Source organism: Daldinia caldariorum (assembly GCF_022478825.1).
Source record: "Daldinia caldariorum strain CBS 122874 unplaced genomic scaffold F4812scaffold_18, whole genome shotgun sequence".
Lineage (NCBI taxonomy): Eukaryota > Fungi > Ascomycota > Sordariomycetes > Xylariales > Hypoxylaceae > Daldinia > Daldinia caldariorum.
In genome coordinates, this window is record NW_025953054.1 from 613,991 (window position 1) to 628,653 (window position 14,663).

Sequence of the window (14,663 nt, forward strand, 5' to 3'; positions counted from 1 at the left end):
GTGGATAGTATTATCCATGCTCCAAACCTAGGCACACGCTCTCCTGGCCTAATATCGTCGTTTTTATGGCACATCCATAAAACAATAGTCTCGGCGACGAAGCATTGGCCGTAATGAAGCTTCCGGATAAAGTTGCCGCGTAGAACAGTAGCGACTACGGGAGAAACAGCAGTATAGGTTTCAACCGGGATCGCCCATATATTCCCCAATATCACGCTAGCTCAAGTAATCACATACGACCGAAGGAATCGCTGCATATTGTGAACTTTAGCAATTGATCCTTGCGGTGGGTGAGGTGTGCGTCTCCATCACTAATTATCAGGCAATTGATCGTCAGATATCACGGTCGTTTTCTCCTTAGATGTAAAACCCGGAGCGTCCCAAAAAGCCGTGAAATCGGTCTCCCCTATAAATGGTTCGGACGTCGCCTGATCGGAATGGTGTGCGGTCGTTGGTGGTGACGTCTTTCGACCCAGGCCTATCGGGTAGATAAACGATAGAAACTGCGGGGTAGGTTCAGGACCACCACGAGCCCACCAACTGATGATCTCGATAGGTAGATAGAAATGGTGTCCTCCTTACTTATCTTGCCGCTAGAAATGCGTCGAGTTGGATACGCGTTGGATAGATTGAGAGACAATAAAGTAAGGGGTAGGGGCGGAAAGAAGGACTAGCACTGGTCCAAGGTGGTAGCGCACCGCAGAATGCAGCCCTTTCGAGAGAATAAGCGACCAGAGCGTTATCAGATTGACGCGGCGACGGTACCCACCATCGCAAGTTTTTGTCGACATGTTGGGATCGATTAGGCGTGGCTATGCGTGCATGCGTCTTACTTAGAGACCCGGCTGTCACCCTGATGAGCCGCGGATCACGATGGCGAAGTTATTTCTTGAGTGACCAGATCGAAGCTCCAATTTCTTGAACGCTGGAAGAGGTGACTGGACAGCAGACTTCCTGACCCAGAGGTAGTATACAAGTTTCTGGGTTGTCTTGCTCTGGACTTTCATGTATCCCAGCGTATTCATGATAGAGTCTATATGAGCCTCGTTCATGTACCTCGAGTTGGTGATGCACTGCAATATTTATTGGTTAGATGTTATCGTAGCAATAGCAAGCAGATATATAAATTACTTGCATACATCACATGCAAATATCAATTAGGTAATAATAACTATACACTGGTAGAAGACGGCGAGGCCGGAAGAAAAAAAAAATAGGGGATAGCTTTGATGTTGGGATAATCGACTTACCGGTGCTGGCAGAACCATAAACAAGCTTGGGAAAATATCACGTAGCTGAGATGAGTAATGCGTATCAGGCTCCTTTAAAAACTCCAAGGTTCTAAGGAGCATTTCGCCCCGTCCTATAGCATCTGGGACGAAATTCAGGACTAACGAAAGGCTGATGATATCGAAGCGCTCCGAGTCGTCCTTCGGCAGCGGCCTCTTCATGAAATCCTGCTGTAAAATGCCGTCGCTTTGACTGTTCAAGTCGATCCTTTCCATGCCGAAGATACCGCTCTTCGAGCACGCGTTCGCAGTGCTTAACGCACCCACTTCGAGCATCCTCAATCCAGCACCTCTCGTAGAAGAAGAAACAGAAGAAGGAGAAGCAACATCAGAAAGGCCCGGGCTCATAGTCTTAAGCCATTCCATGAGGACCCGGGAACTATCCCCTCCGCGGTCGAGGCGCTGGCCTTGAAGACTGGCCTGCTGGTATTTTTCGAGGCCGCCTAGAGCAGCGATCTCGGCTTCGATAGCAGCCTGCGCAGCTATGTCGCCTTTTGCGATAGCTTGCGCTTTCTTCTTCTCTAGGACGTGGTGAGAGTTGATGAGTGTCCGGGTAGCTTTTCTCGATATCGATTTCGGCTTCAGGACCGTTGGCGGCCGGCCTGTGGTTAAGCTTTTCTTCACCCGGCCTTTTTTATTCACCCCCATGATACCGGCCACTGGCGAGTTAATGGTATAGGCCAGATGATAGATATTGCAGCGCAGTCGCTATTATCTTTTTAATTTTTAAATAATATATTTTCTGAATATAGCGGTATATTCAAAAGATTGAGATAGAGAAAGTTCAGATCGTGTAATGTTCTAAAGGTATAGGGACAGTGCTTATAATATGAAAAGTACTGTATTGCATACCTAATACAAGCGTGCCTAGTTGATGACAGAACACAGTGTGTGTAGTTGTAAGAAGTCCCTTTATGTCACGTGCACTAGATGACTAGCCCAAGTAGATACATTGTAGGTACTTATGTAAGCCCACCTGCCGAGGTTTCGCAGAAGTTTACCCAGAAAATGGGCAGCACCTAGGCCCACAACTGCAAAAAATTACCCTAAGCGAAATTTTGCAAAATCTAACAATTTTCGACCAACTCGAACTTCGCTCGATCTTTTTTTCAACCTCCCCTCGAGACGACAACCGCGAAGTCAATACTAACCGCCAACTTCCACCAGCACAAAAATCACAATGGGTCCCAAGGTTCCTGCGAAGAAAGGTACATTATCATCACCACCACCATGATACAAGATCAAGTCTCTCCAGTCGTTTATACCGACAAAAACCTCCCACGCGATGATTATTCGTCGGAATTGGTGATGTGCTGCTGCTCCTCGCGAGCGCGCCTCTCCCCCCGGTCGATGCATCGAGCAGAGCAGATTTTGCGAGTTCTGATTAAAAAGAGCGTTTGCTGATGCGGTTTTTTTCTTCTATACAGGCGGTGCCTCCAAGGCGCCGAAGGGTCTCAAGCAAGCCAATGCTGCTGCTAAGGCCGCCCTCCGAGGTGTAAGTTAAAATGATACCATACCAACCAACCAACCAACTCTCAATGTGTCGATGTGATATAAAAGATCGATATACTCCCCAATTAAAAAAAAGAAAAAAAAAGGGGAAAAAAAGAAAAGAAAAACGTCTTTGCGTCTTGGAAAGCTAACAATGGTTGTTCTGGCAGGACAACTCGCACAAGAAGCGCAAGGTGCGCACGTCGACGACCTTCCACCGACCCAAGACCGTCCGCCTCGCGCGCTCGCCCAAGTACCTGCGCAAGTCGATCCCACACGAGCCGCGCTTAGACGAGCACAAGATCATCGTCCACCCGCTCAACACGGAGAGCGCCATGAAGAAGATCGAGGAGAACAACACCCTCGTCTTCATCGTCAACCTCAAGTCCAACAAGGCCCAGATCAAGAAGGCCCTCAAGAAGCTCTACGATATCGACACCGTCAAGATCAACACCCTCATCCGGTACGTTTGTTTCATTTTCATTTTCTCCCACACCCCGGTTTTCGAGTTCTTTCTGTTGGAGGGCTCGACGACGATTGCTTGGGTAGTGGGTAGTGGTTATGGTTTTACTGACTACGTGACTTAGACCCAACGGCTCCAAGAAGGCTTACTGCCGTCTTACTGCTGACGTGGATGCCCTCGACATCGCGGCCACCAAGCTCGCCCTCGTTTAAATAACTAGTTAGCGGGTTTTGAGAGGAGGAAAATACCTGATTCGCGCGGTGGTTCGGCAGTGATTTGGCAAAGCGGGATGACATGGCAGATCGTGTCGCGATTAGGTAGACGCGGCACACAAACCTCGAGTCGTCTAGGTGGACTATATGCATACCAAAAAGGCCGGCGTTGCGTTTTTTGCCCAATGAATGGATGGGCTAGTTATGGGCTTCCTAGGCTTATGATGAGATCAACGGAAAAGAATTGATTTCTCAAAAGACACGAATTAAAAACTCGTCCCGAATGATTTGAGACTGCTCTCTTGCTCTCTTTTTTTCCCTTGGCTGTTTCAACTTTCCCAAGTGCTCTATTTATGGTGATTCTATGACCGTATATTTCTGTATGTATGTCGTCCACTTGGCGCCTTGAACCCGGTCCTCGGATGCCGCGTTTGAGATAGTTTGTTTCCACACGCTGGGTTTCCCATTCATTCATGCTCCTCTCGTAACTATTCGTACAATGTCCCTGCCATCACAACGTAATTTATTTATTGTTCCCCACGGGGCCAGCGCATACTGGATATCGTCAGATCCAATCCAATCCATCCATCCATGTATACCTCCTTCTCCTATTCTTCTTCCTCCTCCTCCTATGGATCTACGAGTTTTCGCCTCGCCCTCGCCTTGTCCAGGTTGACATTTGTCGTTGTCATTGACGTTGTTGACGTAGACGTTTCCGTTTCTAGCCCTGGCGCATGTTCTGCAGGTGCTTGACGGTCAGCTGGCTGACGTCGATGAAGCGGTCGGCGCAGTTGGCCATGCACCCCTCCTCGGCCCGGTCCAGCTTGCCGCTGCGTATAGCGCCCGTCACGCACTTCCGGAAGCACATGTCGGTTAGGTTGTGGACGGCTTTTGTTTTTGGGGGCCGATGGGTTAGCGGAACAGACTCTGAACATCCTAGAAATGATGCGTGCTTCGGGGTACGTAGGTAGGTGTGTAGGTACCTCCCAAGGGGAAGAAGCGTAAAGAGAGATATAGAAAGGGAAGGGAAGGGTGTAGGTTAGGTACGTTAGGTACGTATACGTACTGGTCTGAATGCGAGCCTTCTGCCCCTCGTTCGCGAAGAACTGCCGCAGTTCCGCCTTGTCGCTCTCGTTCAGCTTCGCGAGGTCGAAGTTGTTGAGGTTGATGTTGCCTTCGGACATTTTTTCTGCTGCTGCTGCTACTGTTGCTGCTGTTTCTTACTGCAGGTATATACGAGAAAAGTAGGGGTAGGGGGTAGGTAGCGCGGGGTTTAAGTAGGTTAGGTAGTTCTCACAAATTTCTTGGATGAAGCTTCTTTTTCTCTTTTTCCTCTTATCGAAATCGCAAGTGTGGTGCTTATCGATAAGACTTACATCACTTACTATGCTTACTATGTACATCCACCCCTTTTAGTCTTACTATTATTATGCTGCACTTTGTATATTAAGATTTTAGGAGTCTTAAGATATTGCTGTTTGATATTTCTCATTATTTTGTAAAAATTAACCGAGGGTTTTATAACTTCCTTTAGACTGCTTTAGAATGACACCATAAACTCTCCCCTAAAGCTACAGACGATGTTTTCCGCATCTACAGAAGAACGAACTCACATAGTGTTTAAGATACTTGCAAGCCTTCTACCTGTTATTCACCGGATATCAAATTTTTTTTAATTGCCAACCTTCCTTTCGAGCCCGTATTTACAAAAGTCCGGCCCAGGAACTGTCCCATATTCATCTGTTGAAGAAGCTATCCGTTCTACAACGGTATTATAGTACAATACATCTCTATATGTACTTGTAAGGATTCATAATGCCGTTCTAGGGGTAACGTTAGTACAGTCTAAATACCGAAACTAAGACGAGGAGGATAACCTACCGGGTCGTAGAGGTTCTTAATTTGCTTCATCAGCCCTACCGTCGTCTCGTTTCGGCTGTAGCCAATATACTTCTTCTTAGCAATACCTAACCCGTGCTCGGCACTGATGCTGCCGTTTCTCTTGCTGATCCATTCGTAAACAAACGGCTCGAGAGCCTCTTCTACTTTCTTGTCGTATCTCCGCACCGCAATGTTGAGGTGTAAGTTGCAGTCTCCCATATGGCCGTAACCGACAACGTCCACGACGGGAGACGCTTCGGTCCCGTCCTTCAGGCCGGCGTCTTCTAGTCTCTTTCTGGTGTCTTCCACAAGCTGGTACATCTCCTTTATAGGGATGGATACGTCGTATTTATAAACTCCGCCCCAGTGTCCAAGGGTTTCCGTAATGCCTTCTCGCTGGCTCCATAGCGATTTGAATTGAGTCTCATCCTGTGCCATGACGCCGTCGCTAACAATCTCCTTCGTCATAAGATCTTCGAGGAAGTTTCCCAACTTCTCGCTATCATGCTCCGAGTTTGAACCGCTCGTCTCTATTAAACAGTAGAAAGGATGTTCGCCTTCGAGCGGTCGTTTGTTCCCCTTTACCTTGTGGAATATTTCCTGGCTCTGGGCATCCATCATCTCGAAAGCAGATAGGATTTCACCAAGTTGCGTCTTAGCCTCCCTGAAAGCCTGGAGGAGTTCGTCATAAGATTCAACACCGAGGAACGCAACGTTGACCGCCTTGGACCGTGGGGGGCAGTGTATGGATACCGCAGTGATCATGCCGATTGTTCCTTCCGCGCCGATGAAGAGTTGCTTCAAGTCATACCCCGTATTGTTCTTCCGCAGCTTGCTCAAGTCGTTTAAGATGGTCCCATCGGGAAGAACGGCTTCGACTCCCAGGACGGTGCCGTGCAAACTTCCGTACCGCAATAACCGGAGCCCGCCGGCGTTAGTCGAAACATTGCCGCCGATGTGGCAGGAACCCTTAGCACCCAGGTCTAAGGGGAAGATATAGCCCTTCTCGGCAAGGAACTGATCGGCTACCTCTAGCACAACACCGGCATCCACAACCAAAGCACCGGTTACTTCGTCAAAAGACCGGATCTGGTTCATCCGGCTGGTGCTGACGACGATCTCGTCGAATACAGGCACCGAGCCGCCGACAAGGCCGGTATTACCTCCCTGAGGGACGACAGCCAGCATGTTCTCGTTACAATACTTGAGGATCTTACTGACCTCCTCGGTCGAAGCCGGTTTCAGGACCAGCTTGCAGTGGCCCTTGTACTTGCGCATCCAGTCGAGATTGAAGGGCTCAATCTCGTCCTCGGCCGCGGCGCCGGTCACGCCGTCGACTACGGCGGAGTCCTTGCCGAGCAGCTGTTTGAAGTAGTCCACGTGCTCGGCTGTGATCTGGGCGAACCTGTCGTCCCGCTTGATCTCCGGGTAGGAATCGGTTGTGAACCCGCCGGCGCGTTTTGTGCTGGATTCCCGGAACGGCCTCGGAGCCGTGCCTGATATATATCGCGCGGCAGAGACGACTGGGCTGGCAACCGCCACGGATCTTCTCAAGCTCGGTATCGCTACCCGCTTCAACACGGGAGCGAGCTTTGACCTGCAAGCCATATTTATTTTCTAAAAGGTTCTTCAAACCTATAACATCAAATTGAGATTGCCTACATTCAATTGGGTTTTAATTAAATCTAAATAGCTTTATTACTAGTGATGCACCAAAAAAAAAAAAAAAAAAAAAAGAATGAGTCTAATTAGACAATTGTATGACGGCGGCGAAACTCTATTCCCGGTTGAATCTTTCCATTTTCAGTGTTAGGTTGCAGCGGGCCGGTGGAGAAACAGAGAAACCTTGGAAGGCATTGGAGGTTTTAGAGGTACTTGACGTATTGTACCGTAGATCTTACGAGGTCCCCTAGTCCATAGAAAAGCCCACTTCTAATTTAAAAGGTTAGACCATGTGTTTATCTCCATTTATCTCCTTATCGATAAATTATATTAAGAACCCCCCTTAGGCGGGGCGGGCAAATAAGGGGGGAGATGGGTTGGGCAGGCTGAATGGGTTAAGGATGGATCCCCTTAGCAACCAATTGTGGACGTTGAAAGATGAAAAGAAAGACGGGAAGAAGCAGAACAATCGCCGAAGCATTCCCCAAGTCCCCAAGTCAGCATCTTTGATGTAACATTAGCAACCACACAATACGTTTTGAGAAGGTAAGAAACTCGACGTTTATACAAGTTTTCTTTTTTTGTCTTTTTTTAATCTGTATTTATTTTTACTACTACAACTTTTTACCAACCTCTTTTTTTTTAATTGTTGTTCGACTTTTAACCTGTGACCAACCCAACACCAGCCCTTTTTTTTAAACCCGAATCCACGCCGCGTCCCGTGTCCCGCTAGAACATTTCTACAACGCCGAGATCCCGCAATTTAGGAGAACTCAATTCAACTCTCATCCGATCAAGTTCTACGCCCCAACTAATTTGCAGCCCGAATCTTAAAAAATTGTTCGCGATTAACCTTCGCCGTATCTACTATCCTATCCCGTATCTGACCTTTTTGACTTATTCGGGAAGCGATCAAATAGTCCAAGCCGATAAAAGAAAAGAAAGAAAAAAAGGTCGCAGAAAACACGAACGTGGATTTTGCATCGCGCGTCCTCTCATCCTATCTAAGCTGCCCCTGAGCGGCCGGGGGGCCTCGCCTTGCCCAAGATGGCTGACCAATGGATCAACGTCCAACAGAAGACGTTCACAAAATGGTTAGCCAGCAATCTCGACATTGTTCTCATTTCTTCATGAGACAATGTTCCTCGAATTACTACCCGCGGGAACTGACAAACTGACATGCTTGGAATGCTAGGATGAACACCAAGATTTTACCGAGGGGCTTAGTGGTTAAGGATCTCGTTGCCGACCTCAGTGATGCTGTACGTTACGTTTATATCCATCATCGCTCCGAAAACCCAATCAAAACTAACGATTCGAACTCGTAGGTACTTCTAATACACTTGCTCGAATGCTTATCTAGTGAATCTTTGGGTCGATATGCCGCGAAACCGAAGTTGCGAGTACAAAAGTTCGAGAATGCCAACACGGCGCTCAACTTCATTAAGTCGAGGGGGATTCAGATGACGAATATCGGTGCAGAAGATGTGGTTGACGGCAATCGCAAGATCATTTTGGGTCTTATTTGGACTCTCATTTTGCGATTTACCATCAGCGACATTAACGAGGAGGGTATGACAGCCAAGGAGGGTCTTCTTTTATGGTGTCAACGTAAAACAGCTTGTTACGACGAGGTCGACGTTCGGGATTTCAGTAGTAGCTGGAATGACGGACTCGCCTTCTGCGCCCTGTTAGATATCCATCGACCTGATCTTATCGACTATGACTCCTTGGATAAATCCGACCACCGGGGCAACATGCAACTAGCGTTCGAGATCGCTCATAAGGAGATTGGTATCCCTGACTTGTTGGATGTTGAAGATGTTTGCGACGTTGCTAAGCCTGATGAAAGGAGTTTGATGACGTATATCGCCTACTGGTTCCATGCCTTCTCGCAGATGGAGAAGGTCGAGAACGCTGGTCGACGAGTAGAGAAGTTCGTTAATAACATGCAAGGGGCGTGGGAGATGCAAAGCGCCTACGAGAAGCGGATGGCTGAGTTGTTGAGACAGATCAGGGAGCAAGTACAACAATGGCAGCAAGCAACTTTTGAAGGAACTTACGTCGACGCAAAGAGACAAGCAAACGAGTTTGCATCTTATAAAAGAGGGAAGAAGAGAGAATGGGTCGCCGAGAAGAGTGACCTAGCTACATTATTAGGAAACATCAAGACCAAGCTCGGCACGTACCGACTAAGAGCGTATGAGCCCCCACCAGAGTTGTCGCTAGAGACCATGGATAAGGAATGGTCTAGGTTAACAGAGGCTGAGATGATGCGCGCCCAGCTGATCAACGAGACTATTCGAGAGTAAGTTTGCCAAACATTTGTGACCACCACTCGCTAACTATCATCTCAGTATCAAGAACGCGCTGCGTAAATCGTTCGCCGACAAGGCTAATGACTTTGCGCTTGCTCTTAATACAATGCAAATCGCTATCTCGGGTCTCGAAGGTGATGTAGAAGACCAACTTCTACACGTGCGAAAGCTAAGTGATAACCTGCCGCCTCTGGACGCGTACCTGGAAAAGATTGAGGCTGTCGATGCAAAGTGTCAGGAAGCCAACATCGAAGAAAACGATTTCACAACTTACACGTATGACGAGCTGCTATACGAACTAGGACTTGTCAAATCGTCCGTGCAGAAAAAACTCGCCTTCTTGGAGAACCAGATGGTGGCGCGTAACATGACGAACCTAACACCAATCCAGCTGGAAGAGTTCGAATCCGTGTTCCGACATTTCGACCGGGACGACACAAACTCGCTGTCAGAACTGGAATTCTCGGCAGCGCTGGCATCGCTCGGTCTAGTGTTTAGCGAAGAGGAGATGCACGACTACTTCGTGGAGACGTCGCGGGGCCAGGACCGGGTAACGTTCGAGCAGTTCATCCGGTTTATGGTGGACGTGACGGAAGACCAGAACACAGCTGAACAAGTGTTCCAGAGTTTCCGTGAGGTCGCTGACGGCAAGCCCTACGTTACTGAGATGGACTTGCGTCACTCCCTCGTCCCTGACGACGTCATCGAGAAGCTCTGCGAGATCGTCCCGCCTCACAACGGTCCCGACATGGCTCAGGATCGCGGCGTACCTCAGTACGACTACATCAGCTTCATGGAGAAGCTGATAAGCCCCTCGCGCCGCGATAGTACTAGCGGTGCGGCGGAGGGAGGCGGGCCGCTTCAGGATATTACGAATGGGAGAGCGAGCCCAACCAAAAAGACTAACGGATACCACTGATTTTCCGGTCAGGTCGAGTCGAATGCGGGCCTAACATATAAGAGCTAGGAGTTTGCGTCTACCTGGAGTTTCTTATAAAGTACACATACATAAAAACGTATCTTTTAATAATAAGCAAAAACAGTCAAGAAAGCTCAGGCTCGGCGGCTCGAAATCAATGGGGCTGCGTTAGACTGCATTTATACTTTTTTTTTCCTTGTCGCGGACTAATAACCCCCCTATGCACTATTTATGTGCTAGGGGGAAAGCCGGAGGAGATGGAATTGTGGTCGGATTAAAAGGAAGAGACAACACTTGCAGGGGACAACAATAACGACTCCCGTCTATGCCGCTATGGGAGTTTTAAGTTAATACAAACAGACGTGAGGAGGAAATGAATGAGGTCGGGGTGAAAGAGAAATAAAAAAGAAACGTGGAGGACATAGGCAAGGAAATAAGAAAAACACTACTACTATTACTACTACTACTGACTCGCTAGCTGCGGCTTTCGGGTATCGAGCGGGTAGTTCTACGGAGAGAGAGACAGAGAAAGCCGTTGAATGCTGTGGATGCTATGCTTATACCAGGAGGTCTGAGCTTCAAAGAAGAGGAGAGAGAGATATTAGGTTACGCTAGGCTACCTTACCTTACCTTACCCTTACCTAAGGCTTACTAGGTTTACTAGGTTACTTCTACACTTTTTTATATATATGGAAAAAACCTCATTGACGAGGGCTGTTTATATGGTTGGTGATGATGTTGGACCGATGCTGCTGCGATACCACAACCTACCTATACCTAGGGTATACCTACTATAAACAACGAAAGCCAGCAAGCAGCCCCCGTTTCCGAGTTGTTGTTGTTGTTGTGGTTGTATTTCCGTTTTTTTTCTACTCTCCCAAAGTCAGGCGTTTGTTTGCCTTACCTTACATGCTTTACTCTGCCTTTGCGAGCTGTGTCAGTCAGAAGATACCTGTTATGTACATATATCCCATCCCATCCCCCTTGATTAATAACCAATACCAATACCAATACCAAGATAATACATACATACATGCCTGTTACTTTGCAACCAACATCCCGTTACCATCTCGTGCCGTTTCGCTTCTACTTGATATGTCTGTCTCAATGTTTTTTTTTTCTATATTTAATATACTTGGTATGGCTGGTACATACGGCACGTAGGTAAGCCAGCAGGCGGTGTGTTTACTATCTGCGTCTGACCTATATAGATTCCATCCACTCATTCATTTATCCCCCTCTATCGTCCTAACCCCCATCACCTGCCTTTCCTCTCTATATAACACCAAAAAAAGAAAAATACCTCGCCTTCCCTTGTCCATTGTCTCTCCGCACAAGTAAAGAAAAGAAAGAAAAACTCCAGAGCCATGCAGAATGCGCTATAAATAAAAACCCCCAACGAACAGAGAGTACCACACACGTATGTATGTATGAATTGCAGTAATCGTTAGGAAAAAAACAGTGTATATATCAAGAACGAGCCTGGTCGCTTATATCTACCCCCCACCTAAACCTAAACCTACGCCTATGCTTTATGCTTTATGCTTTATTCCTTGAAAGCATCCATATCCTTAAGAGCGCCAGCCAGCCGGCGGTAATCCCTCAGCAGCTCCAGGACGTCGCCGATCCTGAGGTCCGTAGGGTTCTGTATTTCCATGAACTTCTTCTTGGGCGGGTCTATTTTCGGTATGTCCTTCGGCGGCAGCGCCGCGGCGATATCGGGGAATGCCTAGATAGATGGGTATATGTTAGCCATTACATTAGGTACACCGTGCAAATCTGTTTCGCGAGATTCATACCGTAGCTAGATCTCCCCCGTCCGTCGCCTTGGAGGAGGAGTTATCGCTCTTGGTGGGCGTCACGGGAATCGTCGCCGCGCGACCGAACCCGCGCATCATGCTCATTCCAGCGAAGCGGTTGATGGGGTTGAGAGAATTGCCGAGGTTCCTCATCGATTCGACCAGAGGTTGGTTGGAGGAAGCAGGCGAGGGCGTTGCGGTTGCGGTGGGAGTTTTCTCCTTGTTTTCTTCCGCAGAAAACAATTTCTTAGAGCTGCTTACGCTCCGAGCGCTCCTCGTACTGTCTGTACTGTGATCCCTTACAGGCCTTTTACCACCCACTAGGGATAGTAATTTATCGTCCTTTCCAGGTGCCGGCCGCTCGGGATTCTCGCCTCCTTGTGCGGAACTCCCACCATCAACGGAAGTATCATCTTCTGGGGGCGGGGTGCCTATAAGCTTCCGTGCTTCGTCTAGGGTTCGTGGAACGATTAGTTCCCGCCCGCTAGCGGAACTGTCTCGAAGCTTGCCAAGTAAGAACTTATAGCTATCACCCAAGCTGGTCCCGATATTCTTGATCCCTTGGTCAGCTGTGTAAAATAGCGAGTCGCTTGCGTTTCCAAAAGCCTGGGCTGGACTCTGGATAAGGTCACTTAACCTGCGGCGTTGAATGGCGGCTCGTAAGCTGTCGGATGACGGTGAAAGTTTCGTGCTCTTAGCATTTTCAGGAGTTGCGGCAGCCGAATTTGACGTTGTGGCAGATAAGCCTGCCGTGTAGGCAGGCGGGAATGTCTCCGTCCTTTGCGCCTCGGGTCGGCTCTCTGATTTTAATGGACCTGACGACGCCTCGTCCGCTCTAAGACTAGCAAGATCTACTGTTTGCAGAAAAGTGATTGCGGCCTCGAGGTTTGTCAAGCAATATGCGGCTTCTCCCTCGAGCTTTTCTTCCCACCGGAATCTCTGTATGAAGTTCGAATCACTGATTACACTAAGCTTCTCAGGTGGCATAGTTATCAGAGTGTAGATGAGCATCGGCATGATCTCATCAGCTGACGAAGAAGGGTGGAAGTTGGACAATGTTTCAACAATGCTCTTATGAGCGGCCTTGAGATGATTGAGCTTGCCTAAGGGGTACCTCTTCTCGTACATTAACATCAAGTCTTTCCGGGCTTGGTCTAGGTACTCCCGAATCTGCTCTTGCTTCTGCGCGCGGGCCTCAGGGGTGTCCTCGGGTGTTTCCCCAAGGTCAACGCCTAAGTCCGCAGGCCCGATACCGACAAGAGCCAAGGCGGCCGTCTTGGATCTGAGCTTGTCGTCTTGCGCCTCATCTTGGGTAGACCGATGCCGATATATGCGGTCGTATATCCCTTCGCAAAGCCGTCTTTCAACCGCTTCCTCGAGTAAGATCCTCTTCTGCTCTAGCGCCTTCTTTGCTCGCTTTCTGTCAGCAAACTCCTCGGCCGTGAGCATCTGCTGCTCTCCCTTGGTTGGTGTTTCTTTCGTCTTGTCCCTATTGCTAAAAGAAGCTGCCTTGGCTCTTAACAAACTAGCTGGCGACGCTTTGGAATAACTCGAGTGGGTCGGCGAAGTCTCCCGGGTTTGCCGGGTGGCCAGACTGTCTATATGGGTCCGGATGTGGGAAGCAGCGACGTGATAGAAATCTTGAAATAGCCGAGATAGATTATCTATATTTGGTGGGGAGGGGTGAACCTTAGCGGAGAGCGAGTCGATGAAGCTGAGGTAAAGGTATTAGTCGCATCCGGCCCAGACCAAGGTTCGTCTGAACTCAACTTGTCCGTCTTGCTGACCAGCTCAATGGGTATATCATCCATGTCCACCGAAGCGCGGGGTGCTTCAACTACATCATCATCGGCAGCTTCAGACTCAAACGTATCGGCCTTCTCTTTCTGCCCCTCCGGTGGTGTGTCCTGCGTGATGGTAACAGGCGGGATGGCACCGTTCTCTGTGGTATTTGCGCGTTGAATGGCTGGTCGAGGTTCTTTCGCTTGCGAAGGGGAGTGACGAGGGAATGTGTTCGAGGTTGAAAGCGACCCGGGCTCGGGCTCGGATCCCTTGGTCGGGGTCGTGGGAGCCATGAGGAAGTCAAAAGTACCTAAGCCAACAAAACGATGTGCCAAGTCTGAAATATATATTAAAAGCAGGAAGGTATGAAATATACAGTAGGGACACGATACCTTTCTACTATGGGCACGGAAGATGCGAATGGCCTCGGATTGTGTCAAAACGAGGATATAGGCAGTGTATTGTTGTGCCTCTATTAGTCGATGGTAGACAAAAGGAGAGCCATTAACGCTAAACTAGAACAAGATAATTGGTAATAGCCAGGATGACGAGAGACGTGAGCGAACGTGTTAATTTCCAGCACTTATGTGGAAGAGTGTAGGTATATGTAAGTGTATAAGTGCAGGTGTGTGTGTGTGTGTGTGTGTAAGGAGTTGGCTATTCCGGGAAGCTCTTCTTCCACCCACTTTACAGTCTTAGATTATGTACATTTTATGTATTATATCATGTATGTTAGGTTATGTAGGTACTTGTAGCACCTTAGCTAAGGATAAGGTGGGTGGTGCAGCGATGATAGAAGCCGAGCTCCACATTGATAGGTAGGCATGTACGAAGGTCCGGGCCAAAA

The 14,663-nt window shown here is 48.4% G+C and overlaps 6 protein-coding genes across 6 annotated transcripts; 2 read left to right on the plus strand and 4 right to left on the minus strand.

The window, feature by feature from the left end:
- Positions 1–239: 239 nt before the first annotated feature.
- F4812DRAFT_155191 (putative methyltransferase-domain-containing protein) lies at positions 240–2,199 on the minus strand. The gene is made up of 2 exons (XM_047929755.1): positions 1,251–2,199; positions 240–1,073 (listed from the first exon to the last, which is right to left on the minus strand). The coding sequence occupies exons 1-2, from the start codon at positions 1,935–1,937 to the stop codon at positions 849–851; spliced, it is 912 nt and encodes a 303-aa protein (XP_047787106.1). The 5' UTR covers positions 1,938–2,199; the 3' UTR covers positions 240–848.
- Positions 2,169–3,776, plus strand: F4812DRAFT_442098 (60S ribosomal protein L25). Its single transcript, XM_047935283.1, has 4 exons — positions 2,169–2,497; positions 2,717–2,784; positions 2,951–3,243; positions 3,368–3,776. The coding sequence occupies exons 1-4, from the start codon at positions 2,470–2,472 to the stop codon at positions 3,453–3,455; spliced, it is 477 nt and encodes a 158-aa protein (XP_047787107.1). The 5' UTR covers positions 2,169–2,469; the 3' UTR covers positions 3,456–3,776.
- F4812DRAFT_442101 (Tim10/DDP family zinc finger-domain-containing protein) lies at positions 3,777–4,750 on the minus strand. Its single transcript, XM_047935284.1, has 2 exons — positions 4,522–4,750; positions 3,777–4,343 (listed from the first exon to the last, which is right to left on the minus strand). Exons 1-2 carry the CDS (start codon positions 4,637–4,639, stop codon positions 4,177–4,179), a joined length of 285 nt encoding a protein of 94 aa, XP_047787108.1. The 5' UTR covers positions 4,640–4,750; the 3' UTR covers positions 3,777–4,176.
- Positions 4,751–4,912: 162 nt separating this feature from the next.
- On the minus strand, positions 4,913–7,076 carry F4812DRAFT_442104 (uncharacterized protein). Its single transcript, XM_047935285.1, has 2 exons — positions 5,337–7,076; positions 4,913–5,278 (listed from the first exon to the last, which is right to left on the minus strand). The coding sequence occupies exons 1-2, from the start codon at positions 6,942–6,944 to the stop codon at positions 5,246–5,248; spliced, it is 1,641 nt and encodes a 546-aa protein (XP_047787109.1). The 5' UTR covers positions 6,945–7,076; the 3' UTR covers positions 4,913–5,245.
- Positions 7,077–8,045: 969 nt separating this feature from the next.
- Positions 8,046–10,235, plus strand: F4812DRAFT_462505 (calponin homology domain-containing protein; the record flags this gene model as incomplete). Its single annotated transcript, XM_047938058.1, has 4 exons — positions 8,046–8,092; positions 8,194–8,260; positions 8,327–9,306; positions 9,356–10,235. 4 exons carry the CDS (start codon positions 8,046–8,048, stop codon positions 10,233–10,235), a joined length of 1,974 nt encoding a protein of 657 aa, XP_047787110.1.
- A 1,546-nt stretch (positions 10,236–11,781) lies between these two features.
- On the minus strand, positions 11,782–14,109 carry F4812DRAFT_462506 (uncharacterized protein; the record flags this gene model as incomplete). The annotated part of the gene is made up of 3 exons (XM_047938059.1): positions 11,782–11,964; positions 12,035–13,748; positions 13,805–14,109. The coding sequence occupies 3 exons, from the start codon at positions 14,107–14,109 to the stop codon at positions 11,782–11,784; spliced, it is 2,202 nt and encodes a 733-aa protein (XP_047787111.1).
- Between the last annotated feature and the right edge of the window lie 554 nt (positions 14,110–14,663).